The sequence below is a fragment of the Hirundo rustica genome, chromosome 2 (genome assembly GCF_015227805.2).
Source record: "Hirundo rustica isolate bHirRus1 chromosome 2, bHirRus1.pri.v3, whole genome shotgun sequence".
Taxonomy (NCBI): Eukaryota; Metazoa; Chordata; class Aves; order Passeriformes; family Hirundinidae; genus Hirundo; species Hirundo rustica.
The window spans coordinates 16,397,723-16,422,956 of record NC_053451.1 but is presented as its reverse complement, the minus strand read 5'-3'; the positions used below and the strand labels follow the sequence as shown (position 1 = coordinate 16,422,956).

The window sequence follows — 25,234 nt, the reverse complement described above, 5'->3', positions numbered from 1 at the left end:
AGGTGCTAAACACACTTTTTTTCCAATACCAGCAAACCCCAAAGCAGTATTTTTCTAGTTCATTATCCTAAATTATGATCAGTCTTCTCTAGATTGAGTGTTGCCAAGCTGAAATCATCTGCTTTGTGTGCACCTGTGGGAATGTACAACCACCTTCACCTGTGAAAACAGACTTCAGGAACTACTTGTGCATTACAAACAAAAGCATATATTCTTAATTCAAGATTCTTCGTTTTTTAGAAGGTTTTAGATAGGTGTGTGTCAGGGGGAATTTTTGTTGTTGTTGTTGTTGTTGTTTTTAATCCCATTGATTTAGTCATGTGTTCTGTTCAAAGGGCCCTAAGGGCCCTTTTTCTCTTTTGCCCTGAAATTTCCAGAGCTTGTTTTGTCAGTGGGAGAAATACTGAGACTGAAAATAGTCATTGCAATACTTTAACCTTTCCAGAAAACATGTAGTCTCCTGTGATTCCCTGCATCTTCAAAGCACACATAAATTCCCCCTAGTTACAGTACTTCCTCTAACTTCAGTTCATGTTCTTAGCATCCTTTTTTGAAAATTCATGTGTTACTGCAGTACCAGAGTATGTTCATTAAACTGCTGAATTCAAAGTGACTCATTAATGTCATTTTACTTGCTCTACAATTTATCCACAGCTTTCTGATAAGGTGGAAGCCTATTGCCTGCTAATTCCCAGTACCAAAAATTATCACCACCATACCTACTCTTTCTTCTATTCCAAGAAGGCACATCAGATAAATTTCAGGAATGAAGATGCAGCTTATGAGGGACATGGGATATGCAAATATATTTTCCATACTGATGTTTTATTTTTAGCTGTGAGAAGTGGATACATGGCTGCAGGGGGATGAAGTATCTGAAGGGCCAGTAGGAAAAAGCTGCACATCTGCCAGGGAGGACAAAAGAACAGGCAGGGATGCCTGGAGTTCATGCAAAGGAGAGAGGGCCAAATGCTCCAAGCACCTTGTCTTAGTGTCATTATCAAAAATCAAATAAAAACAAACCTCAACATATCTACCCTATATTTTAGCTCATCTTGTCTATTTCTTATTTGCAAAGGTATTCATATGATGAATGCTGATACAGACAAATTTAATAAAAGAATCTGACTAAAACAAGTTAAAATTTGGGAAAGCAGCAAGACAAGAATGTCAAGAATGAGCACACTGATTGGTTACCAAAGTTCCTTCTTCTAAATTTCTTACATCGCCCCTAGACATCTCCACCATGTGCTTCAACTTGCCAACCTTAAATCAATCACTTCTCATAGAAACATGAAAAGCTTTGAGGCGTTAAACAATTTGCTGTCTTCAAAGAACTGTCCAATAGTCCACTGTAGTTGTTCATTTGCTCCAGTCATCACTAAAGAGGCAAAGTCTTACTTAAAACATCAGAACAAACTGGACCAGAACTCAACAATATAGCGAAAGCATTAGGTGTTGAATTCACCTTAAGCCATTTCTTGGTATCTGTTTTTGGCTGGGGAGAGCATATACCTTTACCTAAAACTGAAACTGTAACTTAGGGCAGTAAGTCTTAAGTGCTTAAGAAAAATCTTGCTCTCTCTTATATTCTCATGGCCTTCCAGTCTGAGATATGCCAGGGACACTCAAAGCACTGCAAGAGCCCAGGTGACAATGAAAATTTGATACAAGCCAGAAGAACTGTGTGTGTCACCTGCTTTGGGCCCTTCAAAACTGGGTATGGAAATACAAACCATTCCTTATGTTGACTTACGCAAAGCACAACAGACTGTCCACTGCCGATAACATCACTATCAAGCCACTTTTTGTCATTCTGTAGCAATGTGGAACTTTCACACCTTAGAGCATAACTTTTTCACTTTTGTTGATTCCTGTGATTTCATTAAAACAAGAGTAAAATCTCCCAATCAAAACCTTAACTACCAACAATGACATACTGGCAGGGTCATTATTTAGCTAAAGAAAGCAAAGTGGACTGCTTCATTTATAACATATTATTCTCTTCAATCCTGAACACTATGGACAGCAGAACCCAAACCAATACTTATTTCAATACAAAGGTAAACACAAGAATCATTAGTTTCATAACCCAATATTCCAGTATTTGCACATCAAATAAAATCTGGACACTTCTCCACAATTATAAACTACATTATTTTGGAACTAATGTTGATGGAAAAAGAAAACAGAAGGAAAAAAAGAAGTATATGAAGGTCCTAGTGACTTAGTTTATAAGATAACTGACGTTAGCGAAAACCAAGAGCCCCCTCTAGGGTTTACTGTAAGTTCTAACATAGGTGGACAGGTAAGATAAGTGGTTTTTAAGAGTTTGTATTTTTCAGTTTGAGTTACTCCTATTGGAATTTACCCTTAACTACAATATCAACAGTAAAATGACAGCTTAAGAAAAAGACTGACGCAAAAAGCTGTATTAGACTTTGGATGAAATCTGCTTACAGTACTTCAGCACCAAAACATGGGCAGTTAGGCTTATACATGTATATACAATTAAATGATATGTCAAAGTCATAAAATGCTTAGTTATTTATAATGAAATCTATACAAAACAGTTAAAAACATGGTTTTATATACATTTTGGGGAAAAAAAAGTGTATTGTCTTGACTACCAGAATGTATTAAAACTGGTTCTCCTGTCCCATATGAACCCAAACTGCTCTCTGTGACTTGTAACTATCACAAAACCCAAATGTATTGCTTCAACAAGCCAAGGCATAAGGCTAATTTTGGAAACCTACCACTGTATACCCATTTAAGCTTTTAAACTCCCCAAATGGTCAACTTTAAAAACAGCATGTAAGAGTAAAATATAGATTTTTAAAAGTCTTAGCTCACTTCTAAATTCTCAAGTTCAACTTGGAAAGATGTTGAACTACTTATCCCCAGTTTTGAAAAACTGATTAATAGCAAAATACAGTTTCATCTCCCTGGTTTGTACTAGAATTAATGCAACTGCCTGTTTCACAGGAACTTTTTCAACAACTTTGCTCAATTTAAATTTTATATTTAAATAAATAATCAAAGGTTAACTAGAGTAGATGAGCATTTTGCATGCTTATGGCACAAAGAAATGCTTCATCTACCATTACCCTACTTCTTGTAAAGCATGAAAACAAACCTCCACTAGCAAATCCACTTTGCTACCAGCTAGCGGTTTTGGTTATTTCCAAACATTCACCAACAAGAATTTAAAAAAAATATATTTTAAGCTTCTGAAAAAAAATTAAGTGAGCCTGAGTGCAAGAAAGCTAGCCAATTCAAAAATTCCTGGGGCTTTTTCAGCACTGTCAGAAATATTTTTTTCTCTCACATGCTATTTGAAAATAAAAGTATTTATTAATTTTTTTAATTATAATTTTTTTTTTAATGATGTTTTGCTCAATAGCTAAAAAGACACAGCAAAATAATGATCCCTCTTCTCTCAAAGCTGTTTCAGTATCTGGGCAAGGGCTTCAATAGCACAAGCTGTAGAATTCACTGCAGATTTGTTTTTGAACAGGAGTACATTCCACTGTCACAGGTTTACTAAATCTTGGTACCTACATCTTCTCTTCTTTTTTCCAAAACAATTTTCAAGATGCAGCTTTTGCAATGCTGTCTTGTTAAAACATACTGATGCTTCAAGAGTCCAATGAGCAATTCTAATAGGCAAAGTGCTCTAAGACATCGCAATAGAAGGGCATCTTGGATGCTCAAAATCCCAAGATATTTTAAAGTGCACTCCAGTGTCCCAATTCCTTAGGATTGTTCAGCAGAACTTTGAGAGGGGCTGGGTTCAGTGCCGTCCTCAGTGCTACTGTCCACATCTTGCTCCATTGCTGTGTCCTCATCATCGAGGCGCTGACTGGTGAAATTGTTGAGCTCCAGGAGCCCACTGGGTTCCACCACCACATTGGAGCTGGAGTGACAAGGGATGGAATAGTGAGGGATCGTCTGAAAGAAAATATTTAAGTTTAATGAACAATTTTGAAGGTAAAGGCATCTGTACAAACACAGAGATTTATGGAAAAGGGATTATTTGGTTTCCAAGGGCAATTTTCCCTAACTAAGGCTTCAAAGCACCCTTTCATTGGATTGGGTTGTGAAAGATAAAATTTGAATAATCTTGCTCTCCAGGCAGTGATCTTGGCCTTTGATCTTCCCTAAAGGTCTGTGACAGCATAACCAATGCCCAGCATCCGTCACTCTGCAAACCCAAAACAGAGATAATATTTCCTTCAGCCTCATCTTTTTCAGACAAGACCTGCTGATAAAAGAATAACCTGAGTTAAAATGACTCACAAGGACCATCGAGTCCAACTCCCAGCCCTGCACAGGAGTACACCAAGAATCCCACCAGGCAGTGCATTGTCCAAGCACTCCAGGAGGACTATGTTTTTTGTATACAACAAAGTTCAAGCTCTGGCCCTGCTCAGAGCTGCAGCTCAGAGGCTGAGAAAACACATAATCTATTTCTTTCTAATAATATCATTATGTTTATTATATTATTTTTACATATACTTTCATAGGTTAGAAGCTAAATATCTGACTTTAATATGAAGTTCTGGGCATTATTTGACTTTTGAGACAGCTTGTAGCATGCTACAACAATATATAGCACCAATTCTCAAGAGAGACAGGTTTGAAGTAAAACAGAGATCTACCCTTGTCTATGCAAGGACTAAAAATGAATACAGAACTGGTAATTTCTACAAAAGATACGTTAGTCCCAGTAAAGACTTCATGAAGTAGCATGAAAAATTTGAAACCTCTGTACTCGAATTGTTTCTCACATCAGAAGTATTTTCACTGTAACACAAGTATGATACGTATTAAAACAATTTCAATCCACACTACCATTTGTGTGAACATATGCCATGCCAACTTGTCTACAAAGATTCACATTATACCACATTTGGAAGAATTAAATACCTCCTCATATGACATTCTGATAACTAATTGCAACATAAACCATCATATTTAAGGCAGCAGAATCAATGAAAACATCAAGCATAGCAGTTAAATAATGATTCAAAGCATTTAGGCTAACTTAGAAGTGGTCTTATCCTAACTGAAGTTAAAAAGCTTTCTTCTGATTTCAGACCTTATTTGCTGAACTTTTCCAGTAAGCACAATCCTACATGTGATTAATTTTATACTCAAAAGCAACATTAATAGATAATATAATATTCTAGAACATAACTCCATACTAAGTGTTGAAGCAGTTTTAAGCATTGCAAATGAAAGTACTTTGCAAAATGAGATACTTGGTTGTTTTCTTAACAGAAAAAGGAAGACACTGAGGACAGAGTAAATGATACAGTACTAGAAAAACCACAGCCAAATTAAGAATTACACTTCAACATAGCAATTGACTACAAGCTATGAGTAGAAACAGAACCCAAACCTGGGGAATAAACCCACAAGTACTCGAACATCATTCAGTGACTATCATCGCATCAGATGTGTTTGCTTTGCTCAATCTTTTGCCTTATTCGCCCAGTCATCTCTTACCTGGACAACAATTTCTGAAGAGCTCTCTTCAGCTTTCTTTTGTGATATATTCTGAATGTGTATAAACTGGTTTGTTGTAGGCATTCCTCGTGCATCGAGTTTCCTCTCTGGTAAAGTAGGACCAACAGCAGGAGGACTTGAGCTGGATTCTGTATGTGTCTGTTGCTGGGGGATGGAAGGTGCCGTCATCCCTACTGCAGCCACCCTCGGGCCCTGGGTACAAGGTGACGACTCTGCTTCACTAGCAGGTTTACTAGTGGACGTGGCCTTGTTTGGGGGATCCACTATCGTATGTTCTATGTTTGCATCAATCTGAGCTTCCACCACAGACACTCTCAATATATCTGCTACTGATGTCTCCGTGGATGCCTGCATGGGAAATAGGCTGGTAACCAGCAATGCCAGTTTGGGCACAGAGCTGCCACCTGCTACCTTTGAAACAAAAGGAGGCTCATGCCCCTCAAAAGTTATCTCTCTAACAGTGGATCCTTGCATAACAGTTAGATGTTTGCACCTGAAAATCAAATTTTTGCTGTGCATATTACAGTTAATATTTTTTTAATTGAAATCCTCAATATTTCCAAGGACAGAATGGCACAAACAACATACTTGCTATTAGGAAGACAATTGAAACTCAGTGTTTTAAAAAAGGAATTAGCAATGATAGGGCAACAGTTAATTGAAGCCTGGGGAAAAGCAGCTTTTTAGGCTGCTAGATAAGGATTGTAGCAGTAGCCTAAATTTCCTTTGGGATTTACAGGTACGTTTGCTAGTTTTCACATCTATTCCTGAAAGGGCCAAAAAAATTTGTACTTTTCTGGAGTTAGTTAAAATACATTTTTTCCCATCTTCCTCAGTCTCTGCCTTTTCCCCTCCCAAGGAAAATCAAATTACTCTTGTACATGAAAGCCATATAAATTCAGGAAGATGTAAAGGAAGAGGAACAATGGAGAGCATTAGGAGACTGCAGCGTATTCATCTTTATTTCTACAGAAATAAAAAATGCTATGGGAATGGAAATTACCGACGTGTCATTATCTAAAAATTAAAAGAAAATAACTAGGGACAAATTCCATGCACCAGTGGTGGCTGAAATCAATAAAAACTGTCCAACAAAACACGTTTGTGGGCTCTATAGATTTTTCCCCTATAACATGTGCTTCTCTTCTCTCTCCTAGTGTCAACCTTCTGCTGGGGTAATTACTACCAGCAGAATGAGGGATTCTCTCTTGCTGGGACCAAACACTGCTACAGCGATAGGGTCGGGTTTTGTTTGTTTTTTTTTTTTTCCTTGAACAGCGACGTGTATTTTGCATGCTATCAATATTCCGTTACCTGGCTTGCTGGCTGTTTCTCTGAAGAGGCAGGTAGCTGCATTTGACTCTGGGGGGGCTGGGGTTGCACGTAGATTTTTTGTGCCGTTGGTGCCTGTTGCAGTTTGGGCAGCTGCTGCGTGGTTTTTACTGCAAGCACCTGTACTACAGTTTGCTGTGGCTGTGCCACTAAGGTAGGGAGTTGCCTTTCTTTGGCCATCGTTTGGTGTGGGGGGTGCTGTGCATCTGGTTTGGTCTGTGCTTGCTCTTGCTGCAGGGGGGTTAGCTTTTGATGCCTTATGGAAAGTTGGGGCATTTGTGGGAGTTTGTGCTGGATTTGATCAGCCTGCAGATGGATTGTCTGCTTCTGCTTGGTCTGGAAACACTGCAGAGTTTTCACTTGCAGTTGAGTCTGTTCCAGCTGCGGCTGATTCAGTTTTTGCTGCTTTTGTGCCTGCGATTGTGTCAGGGCAGATCTGTAAAACAGGCCAGTCTGAGGATCTAAGGTGTCCATCTCTTCCACTTCTCCTTCCTCAGTTCCAAGTTGTTCACTGTGTTTGGTAAATGCAGTGTGACTGCTTAAAGCCTTAAGAAGAAGAATTTAGAGCAAGTTAGTAAAAAGAAATGTAAGAATATACAATCTAGAAATCATTTTTGAAGTTTCAAATGTACTATGTTAACTTTTTTTACCATTACAGACTCCCAGTTCTTGCATAAAAACATACTCTTAGGTGGGTATTTCACAATACATAAGCAATCTAGACCTATTATTATCATGTTAAACTGTGGTACATCTCTATGTGAGAACATGAGCTTCACAACTAATCCTCAGTGGGATTATGTAGATCTCACTTGTGTCAGACTGAGGCTCAAAGATCCCTAAGGTTGCCTGGCAGCTGGATATGAAGCAGCAGGGAGTAGCAGGTGGCTGAGCAAGTAGCTCCTCATTCAAGCCAGTGTCTCTCTGCATAATAAATTTTTACTCTCTGCCTCCTGAAAGCCTAATCATCTTCTCTAGGATTTCTTCTGCAGGGCCCCATATAACTACAACCTGTCCTATTTCAGCAGAGATCCTCTCTTCTTCCTTTCTCAAAATTGCACTGCAATTTTTCTTGGGCATTACACAAACATTTGACTTTTTGAGGGAATGAGCAACCTATGCTTTGTAAACCAAAATGTATAAATGTACTGACAAATGGTGTTAGCAACACCAAACAGCACCTAATCTGACACCTGTAAAAATACACTGCCTAACATGCAGCTGAAGTTCCCACAAGTTAAAGCACTGCAGAGCTGAGCAGGTCCTGATCAGTCATTCAAGTGGTTTCAGCAAGATTTCACTGCAAGCTGCACTGCTTGTTTGAATTGTTTGGAATCCCCCACAGCCCTGATCTAAATATGATCTGAGTTTCTGATTGAGGAAAGTTTTCCTATTCATAAACTAAAGACATCAAATGGAAAAGATACTGTGTGCTCTGTGTACTGACCAGATTCCATTTCAGCCCTCTTCCCCCTACACTACCACCAAGGTAACCCAAAGAGGTCAGGCCACTGCAATACTACAACCATCCTCACCATCAATACACAGTCACAGAATGGTTTGGGTTGGAAAAGACGTTAAGGACCATCTAGTCCAACACCCCTGCCAGGAGGCACCTGCAGGGACACCTTCCACTAGACCAGGTAGCTCCAAGTCCTGTCCATCCTGGCCCTGACCACTTCCAGAGATGCAGCACCCACAACTTCCCTAAGCAATCCATGCCAGTGCCTCACTATCCCCTACAGTAAAGAACTCATTCCTAATATTTATTTCTAATATTTAATCTAAACCTCCTCTCCTTTGGCTATTGAGGCAATATTAAAATCATTAATTTGCCTGTATGCTGAACATTTTTGGTGGCAGCACCACGATACATACATTTAGAATAAGCCTTGGTCCTATGTTAATTTATATGACCTACTGCTGTTTATATACTGCTGGGAAAAGAAAGGATCCAACCTGCTGCATGATATGGGTAATTGCGCCAGTGGAGGATGCAGGAATGGATTTCACCACAACTGAAGTCTGCGTTGCTGTCTGCGACTGAGCCACGTGCTGCAGCAGAGTCCTCTGGGGCTGAGATGTCTGGTGGGGCTGGGACCGATGACTGACTGAAAGTAAAGAGGTCAGTGGCACTTCTCCAGAACTAACTGCAGGAACTTCAACTGTTTGCGTTGCAGTTAAGCTTCAACTGAAAGCATGCATGAGTGAGAAAGATCTAAGTATGGAAAATGTCTTTCACTGTGTGCTAGTGGTCAGCCTTAATGGATAGATCAATTCTGAGAAACCTTTTAAAGTAGCAACTCAGGGGTTTTGCTTTTGTCTCTGTTTTCTAAGTAACCACACTTGGTCCAAACCTCCTCTGGCCACCCCTTCCCAATACACCAATTCTGCAAGCAGAGTTTATACTTGGTGTTCACCTGGGTTCTTGATACAGCACTAGAATATTGCTGTAGAACACAAGTTATTCTGTGGTTTTTACACTGTTAAAAGCACCTCCACAACTGACTGCAATTAATATCAGCAAGCCTTGCTCACTATGTTTCTACCACTGATAAACTGCACACAATACTCCCAGAACATAAGCTAAATTTGAAAGATTAGCACACAGAAAATGTTTGGGTACTATTAAAGCAAGTGAGGCTGATCAGAAATGATAGATTTAAAAAAAAAAAAAAAAAAAAAAAAAAAAAAAAAAAAAAAAAAAAAAAAAAAAAAAAAAAAAAAAAAAAAGAGAGACCTTGTTATGGGTCTGTGTTACTTCTGAGAACAGATCTAGCTTGAATTACAGAGCTATCGTGATAGACCTATAATTAAACAGTGGATTGACAGAAAAACCACGTGCTGCTGAGGAAAAAAAAAACCCAAAAACAAACAAAAACAAACAAAAACAAACAAAAACCCCCAAACAACAAACCATTCTATATTCCAGCCACTGATAAGAGAGGAATCCAAGTCACTTTATGTCTGTCCATGCAAATATTTGTGTAATTTAGTTTCTTAGTTACAAAATATTTCATCACTGAAGGAGAATAAGCAAAGTTTAAATTCAATTGTGACACAACATAAAATAAAAGTTTCTAGTGACCTTCCTGAATGTCCAAAGAAAGGTCAAATTTTGAATTAATATGGTAATTTTACTTTCTCATTCTGAGAAAGTTGGTTTATATCAATACTGGCCTGCATGCTGTGCCAGATTTATCCTGGGTATCTCCCAACAATTCCTACACAATTGAAAACTTAATTTAAAAATAAAGTTTCTAACCTATATGGTTGTGTAGATATTCTTCCGAATGTGAACCAATACAGTGTTGTCTTCCTGAGTCTGCAGACAGACAAAAAATGGTGACACTAAGATGTGTGAATTGCTCCCTTCATCTCATGAGGAAGCACATGCTGAATCCCAGCTCCCAAATACCTAATGATCTGTTCTAGGCCCATGTAGGACATTTCATAATAGACGATATATTCTTTCCATCTTACTAGTGAATTCTTAGTAGAAAATATAGCTATGTGGGTTACTGATAAGTCCAGAGAAGCACAAACTAAACTAAAAAGAAACTCAGTTACTCGCATTCCTTGGCAATATTCAGAGAAACTGGGGGAACGGACAAAAATCTAAGTGCAAAATAACCAGTTTAGTGCTGCAGCAGAACCTGCTGCTGCCAACCCATAGGAGTCTGCTTCTCTGGTAGATTCCCACATTTCAAATCAATGTTTAAAGAAATCTTAATATTTAAAACAGTATTTCTGTATCTCCTGGAATTTTTTAGCCGTTGCACTTTGTATACTTCTAAGCTGCAGAAAAGTACTGAAGTCTACATAGACACTGACTAATTTTCCATCCTCCCTGCAAAAGGCTCTCTTGTACATCAACTTTCACAGCAAGACTCATCAAAAACTGGAACCTTGAAGAGAAGTTCAATGCACAATATGTGTCAGTGAAGATATCTCACTGTTAATTGGAAAGCACTTTAACACAATTTATTATACTTTGGAGTTTGTTTTAAAGGAGATCCAAGGGAGCACGATTCAAACATTTGAAATTGAAGCCAAATACAGTAAGTGCTGTAAAAGATTTAAAATTTAAAAGAAAACTAACATCCCCCCAGCTCCAACTTCACACAACTTAAATTCAGGCTGTTCAATGGATGGGAGCAAGGGGAGGAAGTACAGAACAAAATGAAAATATCAGATTTGGCATTTAGCACTACAATCACTGGAGCTATAGATATGCAGTAATACAGTTTAATACAATTAAGTTTTATTTCTCTTTTCCAATGTAGACTTTCAACATGTTTTTGCTTTCATTTTCCAAATAATATAGAGACCAACAATATGGGTTCAAGAAATTAAAATGGAAAACAGGAAATCTGATCCTTTCATGGGAAGTAGCTCATATCTAGTGTTCTGGGGTAGTAGGGAACATCAGAGAGACAAGAGAAAGGACTTACACAAAATGGATGTCCAAACAGGAGGAGTCAAGAATTTAAAGATATGAATTTGAGTAACTTATATATTTTAAAAGTGCATGCTTATTAGTTCAAAGCTTTCTAGCAAATGAAGAAACTGGGGCTACATGAGCATGCTAAATCCATACCTGGCTTTAACTCGGGACTTATATGAATTTTAACAAACTCAATATCTCCTTTCAGTACGTACAAAAACCAGGCTACGGTTCCTGTAGCTTTTCTACTTTCTCCTTACGGGACATTTTCTTTTAAGGGTGGTGAGACTGTCTCCCTTCTACATCCAGGGAACAGAAAAATCTACTCAAGCTGGCTATCCTGAAGCAACCAACCACCCTTTGTTTCAGTTAGAAACATTTTCTCTAATGCCCCAGAAAGGCAGATGCAGTGTCTGCCCACTGCACAGGGTCTCAGGAGTGGAAGAAAAGACTCATTTCCTCTACAGAAAACTACAGCAAAACCACAAAAGTGAAACCTATTGTAAGAAAACTCCAAAATTAAGTCCTCAGAGTCCAACTGCAAAGCCATCCTCACACTACCTTAGCCACTTACCAGTTGTGATATATTCAGCCACTAGCTCTGACTCTACAACCGCAATGGAAGGACTTTCTGGAGAATGCCTCTTTTCTTGAGTCATCTGGATTGGAACAGCCATTTGGCTCAAGTCAATGGTAGGCTGCCTTGGCTTTGATTCCAACTTTTCCTTCACTGCTTTAGAAGAAAAGCAAAGCATAAAATCAACCTCTAATATATAAACCTTCAAAATGAAATAAACCTACAATATAAATGTATCAGTTTAATTAAATAGAGGTAACACTATAGAATAGATGCAAACAAACTGATACAGGATAAAAAGGAAGGAATCAAGTTGATTCAAGATAAGCACTTTTCAATTACAAAACTTATTACAAAGGCCTACTTAAGCAAAAAACAACTTCTGAAGTTATCCTAAACAATCTTATAGGTTTTCAGACCTGTTGTCTGCTGAAGTTCCAGCAAAGCTTTTATTGTGGAAGTAGCTGATTGAGATTCACTGGATACATCCTGGTAAATTATTGTAGGGTTTGTGTCCACAGCAATTTCATGTTCTGACCAATCTTGACTTCTTGAAGCAATCACATGGACTACAGGCTGAGAATCTGTTTGCAAAAAAAGCCCCAAAAACAAAGGCACGTCATAGAATCATGGAATGGTTTGGGTTGGAAGAAACCTTAAAGCTCATCTCATTCCAACCCCCTGCCAACGGCAGGGGCACCTTCCTCTAGACCAGGTTGCTCCAAACCCTGTTTGACCTGGCCTTGGACACTTCCAGGGATGGGGTAGCCACAGCTTCTCTGGGCAACCTGTGCCAGTTCAAGTCATCATAGAACCATTTAGGGCTCTCCTCCAACTTCTTTCTTTAAAGCAGGGTGACAGTTCAAAATTAAACCAAGTTACTCGTTACTTATTAGCTTTGAACATTGCCAAGGATGCATAATCTCATTTGGCAACATTTTATTTCATTCTATTTCAACTGCTTCTTGAAGTAAAACAAGATGATATTATGAACAGTTTCCAGCAAAAAACAGAAGTTCTGTATCTTATTTTTTTGTAAAAGATTTTGCATGAAAAATCAAAGTTTAGGAGGTTTCTTTGTATGTTGAATTTGCCTTGGATTAAGCTTTTTTCCAAAAGGTTTTAGCAGTTCAGGTGATCACCATGTATTCAGCATTCTGAATTAACAGTACCTAAGTTTTGGTAAGTTGGTTGACTCTTCAGAACTTTTTAAAAACTTACTTAAATGGCCATATAGACCAACAGTTACAAAATTATATAGAAAGGTACAAAGGTTTCACTGAGACTCTTGATTTTACTTGCTGTAGTGATACATATGGCCACTCCCAAACACAGGTTGGATTTTGTTCATGCCCTATTATTTATGCTCCTCTTACACACAAAGAGCGGCATCTGTATCATGGCTGGAAACCAGGGCAGAATTCCCATCAGGATTGCATGTCTGATATACATCCTGATGTACATATCTACAAAAGGAGTGAGATTTGTGTTGGTCCCATGGCAGCTTTCAGACATGCAACAGAGAGATGCTTTGATACACTCTGGAAAGACAGTGGCAGAGCACGGACTGCCAAAAAAACCTCCAAAACTTGCTACCCTGCCTACCTCTGGCACACTCTCCGTGAAGAGGGAACAGGTTGCATTTTAACAGGAAGTTGGAGCCCAGCAAGACACCTTTACCACCACTTTTCATGATTAATGAAAGCAAATAAGTAAGGATTAATGAAAGATATTATTAATTTAAAATATTAAGGATTAATGAAAGAAAGTAAGTAGCTCAAAAGAAAGAAAAACATAAAAGTAAGGGAACAATGGCGCTTCACTGCAAACAGATGGGGTGAAACCTGTGCAAAAAGGAGACACATAGATCTCTCTGGGGCAAGCTGGCATGCTTGGAAGACAGTCCACTCATGTATTATGTGACACCAAGACAGACCTTGAGAGCTCTGGGAAGACTCTGTAGAAGAAGAGCTACTGTCAGTGTAGGTTTGTGGTTCTTCTTTCACTTCTGGGAGAGATGAGTTTCCTGTCTCTGCTACCCTTGAAGCCTGCTGTAAGGTTTCGGTCACCAGCTGTCTGGTTTGTTCACTCACAACTGTTGCTTGAAATGTCACTGGCTTTGGTTTTATGAGGACCTAATTAGAAAGGTAAATTTTGTTTATAGTAAAAGCACTCAAGAAAACAGATCTGAGCAATCAGAGTACAGGGTGCCACTCAGATTTATGTACACTACCTACATAATATTTTACTTATAAAGTCCACCTCTAAATTCAGCAACTTTGATTATTAAACCATAAAGTCCAAGTAAATGGCAATGCACAATAATGTACTTCTCAGTAATTTGAAGTGTTTAACACAATAAACCACTAAACAGTTATTTTTCAGGACTAGATGAAACTAGTGTGATGAGAGAAAGCTACGCAAGTGCGCTGGAACATGCACTGCATTGATAAGAACAAGCACTTCCACAATAAATACAGTCTTGAACAACCAAAACACACAAAATGTTACGTCTGATAAAAAGTTTAGTTCTTTCAAATACTAAGTGCAGCCAGAGAAAAAACTGAACTGAAAGCACCCAGAAGTAAGCCAGATTCTCTATATAAGGCCCCACCAACTACACAAGGCTGCAGGGACAGCCAGAACAGGTATTAATCAGAAAATAAACTTCAATAAAACCTCAGATTTGGTGAATGACCTATGTCCAGACTCTGCATCCTTACTTCTTATGGTCTAACCATTAGCTATAAGATGTAAACAAGCATCTGGAGCCATGACCAGACAGTTTCAGCTACAGAAAATGCTTAGTAAATCCTTTTGGCTTGCTCTAGGCCTTCAGAAAAAGCTAACAAATGCAGATACTGTGCTTGAGAAATCAGGATCGAGGCCACCTCATTACACCACTAAATCTCATTCCCCACAGATATATATTAAACCTGGAACAAATGAGGAAACACATTGAAAAATTATTTACTTCCCATTAAAATTTAGGGGTACATTCCAAGACAGAAAGGGCTCCTCACTGTACCTGTGTTTTCCCTTGCTGACCATAAACAATTTTAGTTGGGATGATTTTGGTGGCTGGCTGGACCGTGGACCCTATTCCCTTTGGCTGTGTAACAATCATTTTTGTGATGGGTCTTGTGGCAGTGATGATAGCAGGTTTTGCTCCTGCTGGCACTGCCTGAATAGTTTTCTCCCCCTGTAGAGAAGTCAAAGTTTACAGGTTAATGGAATTGTTCAGTGAGACCCAATTTTCCAAAAGAATACAGTCATATGTGAGTGTGCGTAGCGTGAAAAAAATCCGCTGCTACAACTACATTTATTTGATGCAAAATACATTAGATGACCAAGAACAAAAGAACCTATGGTTTTGAATGGAAAAAGCTACCAAAATCCACTTTTCCATAATCTTACCTTTCGAGCAGCTCTGAAGGGTTGAATAAAAAAAGTAACTAAAAGACATGAAGTTTTTTAAACTGCAACTTTCTTCAAATCCTTCACGGATGTTTAAGACCACCAATTTCTATTAACACTAACTTTGGCAAGACATCTACAGAACTTGAAGTGAGATTCTAAAAAAATTGTTTAAATATAGATTTTGGCATTGTCTTCAGGACCAAGACATTAATTATGTACGGACTTTTTTCCAACTAAAAGTTCACTTAATCAAAAAATGCAGATTCACAGTGGTTTTACAGGAATCATTTGACTATAGAATAGTGTTTACGTATTACTCCTGATAGCTTAAGAAGAGCAAAGACATTGAGCCTGCTTTTTTTGAAATCTGCACAGCAACAAACCACGTGAGTAACAACACTAGTAGCCAATTCCTACCGATACCCGTGAAACAGCTGGAAATCCCCCAAACCATACTTATTTCAAAAATACTATCCCATTTTGGTAGCTACTATTGTGTAAACATCATAAGGTTTCCACTTGTCTGCCAATACACCTTTAATTCTAAAACTAGAGAAGTTCAAAACCTTAAAAAAAAAAATCATAAAATATTTTTTAAATATCAATTTTAATCTAAACTATTTATAAAACCCCATCAGTACTTCTGCTACTCAAGCAGCCTTTTCAATATTACAGGACTAAGGCATTAAATCTCACAGTTTTTACCTAGGAATATTGATAATTTTTATTTACAAGTACTTACAGATAAGCTCAGTTGATGCCAGAAACTTGATTTTACTCTTAGGTATACCTCAGGTTATCCCAAAAATAATTCACCACTATGCAATACCCAGGGCAGAGGATTTTGCAGTGTTACACACTACAATAACTGAAAGTGATTCCCCTGCTGTGAAGACACAGTTTATTTCTGCCCTCTATAGCCAAATGCAAGTTATCAACACAGGACCCCAGTTCTCACTGGAGCATACAAGGTAAGCTTCTAGTAATTTTCATCTATTTAATTTAATTCAGGAATACAAAATCATTATCCATGGAAATAAAGCAAGTTCCAAAGTTCCTATTTTCCTTTACCTCTGAAAACATCCCCAGTTTGCTTTAAGCATGGAATTGTATTTTCAGTCAGTTTTCAAACATCCCTGACATCAGGGCACGCTGGATCTGTTAAGGAGCTCATGCACAGTTTGCTTTTAATTGAGCCTTTAGCAGAATGAATGCAGCAGCCACCAGACAGCTTGTCACTAGGCTCTCCTTTTGAGACTCGAAACAATTACTTACCCCAGCATTCAACAGTGTTGTGACAACATTTTTGCCTGGAAGCCCTTGAATTGTAGTTCCTTTTCCAGTAGTTTTTTGCACAACAATCACATTGGGTTTCGATGTCATTGGAATTGTAGTGATTTTAGTTGTAGTCCCTACATTTTTGAGGGAAAAGAAATAATGTAAAGTTTATTGTATTTTGCATATTTCCTTTCACCACAGAAGTTGGTAAGCTATAGAGGAATTATTGTATTTAAATCTGACAGCACATCAAGAAAACAGCAGCATCTGGAATGGGAATTCATGTCACCCAACTCAACATGGAAAGATTACATGCCAACTTGACAAATCTTTCACCTACAGTAAAAACAGGTGTGCCAGGGGAACATAATGTAGTCTATATTTGCACAGGCGACCCCTTCTCACTAGTTACAGAGCAGACTAACACAGCTTTCTCAGGCAAACATGTAGAACTTTTCAAAGGCTGGAGTTAGGGTGGGATAAAGACATCACTAATAGTCAACTCAAGGTCCTATTTGCACAAATGCTCTTCTACAGATGACCTCTGTAGAAGAATCTACATACCGAGGATGTATCTCCAGTCAAGAGAAACACCGGCTCTTTCTGTTTTAAGTGATGAGTAGTGGATTGAAAGAAGGAAAAAAGAAAAATATGCTATTGTTTCACAACCAGTCCATAAAAGCTAAGTTTAGAAGTGTGTGTGGGGGGGGGTTTTGTTTGTTTTCATGGTTTGGGATTGGGTTTTTCTCGTGATTTGGGGCAGGGGGGGTTGGTTTTGTTTGTCTGGGTTTTTGTTGTTGTTGTTTTTGTTTGTTTTTAATGAGTTGTCTTGGCTATTTCTCTTCCTATGTTAGTATTTAATTAGTTCCATTCTCTTATCAGATTTTTAGTTACCTACAGTGACAGGTAATTCTGGTCAGCCTTCCACCGTCTACAAAAGTACATACATGAGAATCAATCATCAGTGCTATCGGACTGCCACTGCAGTAGCTACTCAGACATCTTTTCAGCAAACAATCTCTTCTTTCTCCAGAGGAAAGCAGGACTCAGTAACCACTGAGATGCAAATCCAATGATTCCCTTTATTACCTTCTACCTATTAGTCATGACTGTAAGTACTTCACAACCTATTTCAGATTAACAATTCTACTAATTCTGGGAAAGGGAAGAAAAGACGAGACATGATTATTATTTCTTTAATCCTACTGACTTCAGAGGCATCTAAAGACTGCTCCCTTAGCAAAAACAATTAAGCAAACAAAAGAAAAAAAGCAGGCATGATTTTCAAAATCCTGTTCTTTCAAGACAATCATTATTATTCTCATCAGGATCACTCACAGGTTTCCCCACATTAGCTGTTGCTCAGGAGAATACTTTCACTTGTGTATAATTCATTACAAGACCTAGAAACTGTCTTAACAATTCACCATACCCACAACCGGCTAAAAAAAGTTACTTGTTGCTAAAGAAGATGCTGTATCATCACTAAATATAATTTTGTGGAAATCAAAACCTGTAAAACTGCTCTACCAGATTACAGCCCAACAGTGCATTTACTGGATAGCTTGTGCAGCAACTTATGGTGACTGGAGGTGGCTTGGTGCCATGTCAGGTCTTTGCCAAACAAAGTTTAAGTCCCAAACATATACTAAGAAATTGTTACTGGTATTAGTGTGCTTGGTCCCAGCCCCAAAGAAATCTTATCATTAGAGATGATGGAACCACTGAATGTTTTGGGTTGGAAGGGATCTTGAAGCTTATCCAGTTCCACCCCTCTCAAGGGCAGGGACATCTTCCATTAGACCAGGCTGCTCCCAGCCCCATCCAACCTGGCCTTGAACACTTCCAGGGTTGGGGCAGCCAAAGCTTTTCTGGGCAACCTGTGCCAGTACATAACCAGCAGGGAGATCCAGGGCTAGTCAGCAGAATAACAAAGTTAAGCAGCATGTTAAAATACAGCATAAAGCTGGGAGGGAAAGCTTAAGGCAGATCATGGGCTAAAAGAAAGACAGGCTGCCACTGATAAAATACCCAAAATAAGGTGGAGACTGCAAAGCTGAATTTAACATATACAGTCCATTTTTATTCTGGTTCTTTGGACATGCAGTGGAACAGAGAAGGGCATTAAGATTATTAGATGTTTTAAATTTGGGCCAATAGTGTTTTCTGACCTTTCTGCTCTCTGTACAACATACCAGTCCCAACCCCACATTTCTCTTCCCTCCCAGTTTTCTTTCACATTTGCTGTTTCCTTCTTAAACACAAGAACCACCACAATTCTCAAGGACACTTCACCTTCAAACTTCTATCTATTACCACCTTCTTAATGCTCAGCTATTTTTCTTCTGAATTCTTCAGTAAAGGTCCTAATAAACTTTTTGAGCATGTAACCCACAGAAAAGCCCTGAACAATTAAAGCAAGCCCAAAGTTACTTTTGAAGTAGAAGTCTTAACAGTAACAAAAGTACTCATATGCCTACCAGAAACAATATTACTGCTGATGATCTTCCCTCCTAGAGTAGCCAGTGATTTTGGTACTACAGTAATGATGCTACCACTTGTAGTTTTCACATAAGTAGCAGCCCCTGGAGTTCCAGCCATCCGAGCTCCCAGAGAGGGGCTCACTGCCGGTCGCGTATACGTTGCTTGAGTTCCTGTTTTAAAGAGAGGGAGAAAAAAAAAATTATTAGTAGAGGATTGTGTTGTAACATTTGTGGAAAAATCTGTTAGTTTAGGAAAAGTGTGTCAGATTTATTCAAAGATATCCTAGCCTGCAATCTATTACCATCCTTTAAAATTCTTCCAGTAATTTTTGAATCCACAGAGCAATATTCAAGTATATACTAATTTTAAATTGATAAAACAGTCTTCTGAGTATTCTAACAAATGCTCCATGACTGCCTTATTTTAATTCATGTCCTTGTGCATAAAATTGTATTTTTCAATAGATGTGCAGATTCTGCCTGTAGGCTTGCCGCCTGCACCTTTAGATGCCCAGGAGTCAGGCATTTGATGACATGACCAGAACTCATCCCTTCCTCTCAGGAATGACACTTCTCCCATATCACAGATTGGTTATAAAGAGAACCACCAATGACTGGTTTAAGTAACACCCTTAGAAAAAATATAATTTACAATGATGATGCTATTTTATGGACTTAGCATACAGCAGCACAGAAGAAACCTCTCAACATAGTATAAATGCTGTTTTTTCAGAACTAGTCCTTTTCTGAATGGGAAGAGAACTGAGTCCACAAAAGAAACTTGTTCAAAAATAATAACAGCTACACAAACACTAAAATTCCATTCTGCTTGTACTGGTACAGATAGTGCCCTTAATTGCTAAAGATCACAGAGCAAAGCAGTTTATTTCATCAAGAAAGATGAAATCTGCGGATTTCTGGCCATCTGAAATCTGTTTGATTTTTGGATGTGTTCACATCCAAAAGAGCACAGACAGATTTTACCAACGAAATGAACAGCAAAACTTCAGTTTTTTCCTAACCTACTCAAAAATGTATCTGTGGAGTACTTTAAAAGTTACAGAGTATTAACCAGAGTGGTTTATGCTAAGGACATGAGAAAATGGCCTCAACTTGCACCAGGAGAGGTTCGGGTAGGATATTATGAAAAAATTGCTCATGGGAAGGGTGGTCAGACATTGGAATAAGCTGCCCAGGAAAGCGGTGGAATCAACATCCCTGGAAGCGTTCAAAAGCCATGCAGATCTGGCACCTGGGATTTTAGTGGTGAACATGGTAGTGCTGGATTAGTAGTCAGACTTGATCTTAGAGGGCTTTTCCAACCATAATGATTTTATGGTTCTAATATTCCCAGCCCTGGGAATATGTTTAAAAAAAAAAAAAAAAAAAAAGAAGAAATGAAGAATTTTCTGAAAACTGGGATAAAGCTACCTTTCAAGTTTTCCTCATGCAAGTTTACAATCAGAACAGTCTGCATTATTATCTATTAGAAATGCAAATACAATCAGATGCCCAGAAAAACACTGGGAGCTTAAATTTCAGTTTACTGGTCTTTTTATAAATTCACTGCAGGACTACGAGCAAGTCACATGTCTTTTGAAGTCCATCTATGCAAAACAGGAATGGTGCTGACCTGTCTGCTTAAGTTAAATCAGTATAAATCATGTAATATAAGGTACTACAGAAGTGCAAAGTATCTGTATAGGTTGCATGAAAACTTCCCTTAAAATAAACCCAGTGGAGAAGGAACAATGGTATTTTTGTGTACCAATTCAGAGGAATAAAAGAGCACTCAGTGCAAAAATCTTGATCTAGAATAAAAAACAGGACTGTGAATGTGCCTAACATACCATGTTTGATCACCTGTATGTCTGGGTTTACCCTCCCTTCCCTTCTCAGAGCCATAACTTACCAGTGGGAGTAGTGACCAGTTTAGTTGTCATGATAGTCCCATTACTGCTAACCACCATAATGGGTGAATTGCTACTGCTGGGCAAGGTCGCTGTAACTGGTTTGGGAAGGATTTTACTGGGCTGCACCTGCTGAGTGATTATTTTAACACCTAGGAAAGGAGAAAGGTCACTGTTAAAATACAGGCACGATAAGTTACTTTCTGAAATGCTTTCTCAGACCAAGGCCTAGTGGGCAAGTAGCCCCAGAAGGCTTCAATTCTGAGCCCATGCATTCTTGATCATGAAAAAAATTATTTAATTTTTGAGGGAGTTTGTTTGTTTTCAGCTTTTTTTTTTTTTTCTTAGTTTTGATTGGGTTTTTAAATTTGTTTTGCAAATACCAAGAAAGTCATCATCTTTGCCTTTCATGTGCCTGTTTCAGTTCCTAGCTACTTCCACTGTCCATTCCATCACTGATTCGTTGACATAATTTTTTATTTTTCCTGATCCATGATACGAAAAACCAGAACTTTCCCAGGAGCCAACAGGTCACAACCAAGACTGAATTGGTTCATATACAATGAACCACTTAAAAGCAAAGTAGCTCTTCATCAATTCAGACTGTAAATCCTAATGTGTCATAAGCCTAGACACACTTTACCATAAATTAAGTAACATTTCTGCACAAGGAGTACTAGTGGGTGTAAGGAAGCAACCGTGACACTGCCTGGGGAAGGTTACTTTAAGTAAACTGCTCTCTTTCCTCTTGATTTACTGGTTATCTTAAAGCCACAAAGAAATCTGGCTTAAGCTATGAGTGGAATCAGTAAGAATGAATGATGAGGGTACCTTAGTACCTCCAAGAGTCTGCTCCCTCTCTCCATTTTCTGTTGGGGAACGGTACCTCCGTGAGATTCACTTCTCAGCTGCAAACCAGCCAAGTCACAACATCTGTTCAAAAGTGCATCCAGGAGATGTGCATTTTATGATCTGTTCCATGATGACGTAAGTGCATTGTATTCTGGTGGCCAAATGCCATGGAACACACAGCCTGGATGAATCCCATCTAGATGAAGCACATTTGTACACAAGTATTCCTAGGTGAAAAATTTTGTGCACTTGAGATGTGGAACATCCTCCAGAGATGTTTTCTTCTCTCAACACTGACTATAAAAGCAGTACAGAGCAAGTAAGCTCCAAAGTGAAAGAGAAACTGAAGTCTCTCTATCATCCAGACACAAAACTGGATAAAAAGTAGTCTTCATGGAAACCAATTCACATCTTCTAGAAAGAATTGGTATCAGATGGTCTTTTCCAAAGAAACCTTTAACTAAAAAGACAATGAGCCTAAATTCATTGTAGAAGACAAGGAAATGAAGCTCATATTGATATTGTTCAGTGGCTGGAAGCCTTTTTTATGTCTTAATTAGTAGCTATTATTTTTCTTAAGCAATGGTCCTATAATCCAAAAAGGAGTTTTATCAAAGGACAGGAATAGGGCTGTTTATTTTTTCATTCCATGGTCTATTTTAGTTCTTTGATCTAAATAGTATGATATAAAATAATAATTTTACTGATAGGATTAAAATAAAATACTGATTTTATATTAATATACATAAAAATACTTTGCACTTTTATAGCACTTATTTGAGAACCAGATAACTTTGCAAACTTTATTTCTTACTACTTCTTGCTGAGATAAAAACTGTGTGCTACAGCAGAGAAAAGCCAAGAAATAAAGATTACATGACTTGCCCAAAGTCAGCTGAATGAATCAATGTCACAAAAAGAATCCAGTCTAACTTCCAGATCTAACAGTATTTGTTTTGATAAGTACCTTGAAAGTACATTTTGATTTCTGGACCAAAGAAAAGAATTAAAACATGGAGTAACTTATTTTTCCAGGTGATATAGTCGAACAACTCTTGGATCTTCAGAAAACTGGTGTGTTTCATGTTGCCAATCACATTACTTTTGAAGTTATTTACGTACCTCTCAATCTCTAAAATAAAGACATATATACCTAAAGCATGATCTGTAATACCTGAACTAAACAAGAAGACTGAAAGAACCAAATTCTTTAATTACTGTTACTCGAAAACATTAAAAGATCCTTCACTATCTAGCTATATTTATGTTTGAAGCCAAATCCTGTACTCAAGAAGTTATGCCTTCATGCCCACACCCCCACGTGCATTCTGGGACAGAATTCTGCCCTACTTTCCTGAGTTGCAGTCAGACCTCATCAATGTGACCCAAGATCAACTACCTGATTCCTGTTTGATCTGAATGGTGGGCTTGATGCCAGCTGGCAGCTGAGACTGCTGTGGCTGCTGCTGGGCTACAGAACAAGGCACCAGCTGCTGCTGCTGCGGTTGCTGCTGCTGCTGTTGGGCCTGATGGACTTGGTGCAACTGCTGTTTGGGAGACTGCTGATGCTGTTTGGGAAACTGTGCTAAGATCTGAGTTGGATTCCCAGCCAAACCTTTTGGGGAAGGTAGTCTAGTAGAGGCAACTTTAACTGCTGATGTAGATACACCTGTGAAAGAGTAAAGGGTTTAAGATTCAACAGTGCAGTAAGAAAAAAAAAATACTGAAATTTCTAAAATAATCTTACATTTCAATTATCTTTACTGAAAAATGCATTGATATATATGAGGAAATAAAGCTATTTAGCAGAAATGCTCTGTTAGGAGACAATGGGGCTTTATACAGATTTTCAATGTGGCAGCAGAACAGCAGCTGATTGAAAGACCACAAGTCTATTTCTGCACCTTCTGTAATACAAATAATTCAATAATATTTTCAAAGACTCATCTTTAAGCTTCAAGACAGCAAAATACCTATAGTGAAAGTACTTTATATATATATATATATATATATATTTATTTATAAATATTTATAACAACCTAGCTCAGTAAAAGGTGCTTCTGCCCTTGGCAGAGGGGCTTGGAACTAGATCTCTAAGGTACCTTTCAACCCAAAACATTTCTGTGATTCAATGATTCCAAAATCACAATGACAAAAAATTGGTGACAGGATGATGTCAAATATTAAACCAAGGGAGTATCTGTTAGCAAAAGAATCGGTTGGCATTTTAAAAAAATCAAGTAATTGTATGTAAGTTATAGACTGTGGGCCATCTGTATCATACTGTTAGGTTAGGTGATCTTACAGGTAAAAGGGATTAAAAGAAGTCTGCTGTAAGATGGAAAGAAAGTTCCCAAATAAATCTTATTACTTATTTCTGTCATTCCCCTACATAGCTGTCACAACATTTACAGCAAAATCTAGCTTTGTATATAATTGTAAACTACACATCCATAAGCACCAAAACAGACAAATATATGAAGTAATTTTTTAACTATATCCCAGTTGTAGTGGAAATAGAAACAGATTGCAGTGACAATGACAGAAATCACAGTAAAGGTACAATTCTGGCAATCTAAATAAGCAACCCTCTTCTCACTGAATCATTTAAGATGATTACACCACTTCCTTGGGCAGCTCTTTTCAATGAGTTTAACTTTGAATTTGAAGATATAATCAGTTCATATCACAAAACTTTTCACCAACATCTTGTGCAATGACACTGACAAGTCTTGGGAAAAAAAACTGCTGGAGAGATACTCCACCTAATGTACTTTAGAATTAAAGTCTCCTCCATGATCAAACCCAACTAAAAATCAACAGTTCAAACAACAGGAAAGCCTGCTGTGAGCCCTTCTGCTCCATTATTATATTAATACAAGCAATAGGGAAGGAAAATACCTCCTTAGCCTTGATATGGCTACCCAATGTTTTGTGGAATGGAACAAGAACGGAAAATACAGACCGGGAAAAATTGTGATGTGACACTTGTCATTGTCAGGCAGTTTTTCTTTCAAGTGCTGCTCACTAAGGTCCATTCATTTATTCATTCATTCACAGCTTCCCTTTCAAATGCTAGCTGGTGGCTGTGAAGCTGAAACAGTCAAGCTAGCATACACAGTTGGAATTTGAAATCAGAAACCTAAGAATTTTAATCAGGGCCACTCAGGTTTTAACTATAAAGGGCTTCAAAACTGACATGCTGATAAAATACACCAATAAAAAGGTATAAACACTTCTCTACCTTTCAGAATTGTCATCTGGGCACGTTAATAAGTTTATTTACTTGATGTTAACTTTGCATTTTTTGTAAATTGGGCTTTTAGAGGTGCAATCACCTTCAAATATTGAACATACACATTTTTCTATGCACCAGACAAAGTTCTTAAAGCCAGTCATT

At 38.1% G+C, this 25,234-nt stretch overlaps 1 protein-coding gene across 17 annotated transcripts in view; it reads right to left on the bottom strand.

Annotated features, from left to right (window-relative positions):
- Positions 1–288: 288 nt before the first annotated feature.
- Positions 289–25,234, bottom strand: part of EMSY (EMSY transcriptional repressor, BRCA2 interacting) — a 43,483-nt gene continuing 18,537 nt past the window's right edge. For 5 of the 17 annotated variants that reach the window (XM_040055041.2, XM_040055050.2, XM_040055042.2 and 2 more), the window contains 13 exons: positions 23,234–23,503; positions 20,985–21,134; positions 19,070–19,243; positions 16,587–16,723; positions 14,920–15,093; positions 13,828–14,026; positions 12,311–12,475; positions 11,889–12,047; positions 10,133–10,192; positions 8,827–8,978; positions 6,850–7,413; positions 5,515–5,883; positions 290–3,954 (listed from right to left, as the gene is read on the bottom strand). In XM_040055041.2, coding sequence (XP_039910975.1) covers positions 3,760–3,954; positions 5,515–5,883; positions 6,850–7,413; positions 8,827–8,978; positions 10,133–10,192; positions 11,889–12,047; positions 12,311–12,475; positions 13,828–14,026; positions 14,920–15,093; positions 16,587–16,723; positions 19,070–19,243; positions 20,985–21,134; positions 23,234–23,503 — 2,768 coding nt within the window. In that variant the 3' untranslated portion in view covers positions 290–3,759. Of the gene's footprint in view, positions 3,955–5,514; positions 7,414–8,826; positions 8,979–10,132; positions 10,193–11,888; positions 12,048–12,310; positions 12,476–13,827; positions 14,027–14,919; positions 15,094–16,586; positions 16,724–19,069; positions 19,244–20,984; positions 21,135–23,233; positions 23,504–25,234 lie in introns of those variants that run through there. The other 12 variants (XM_040055048.2, XM_040055053.2, XM_040055044.2 and 9 more) reach the window with 12 other exon arrangements.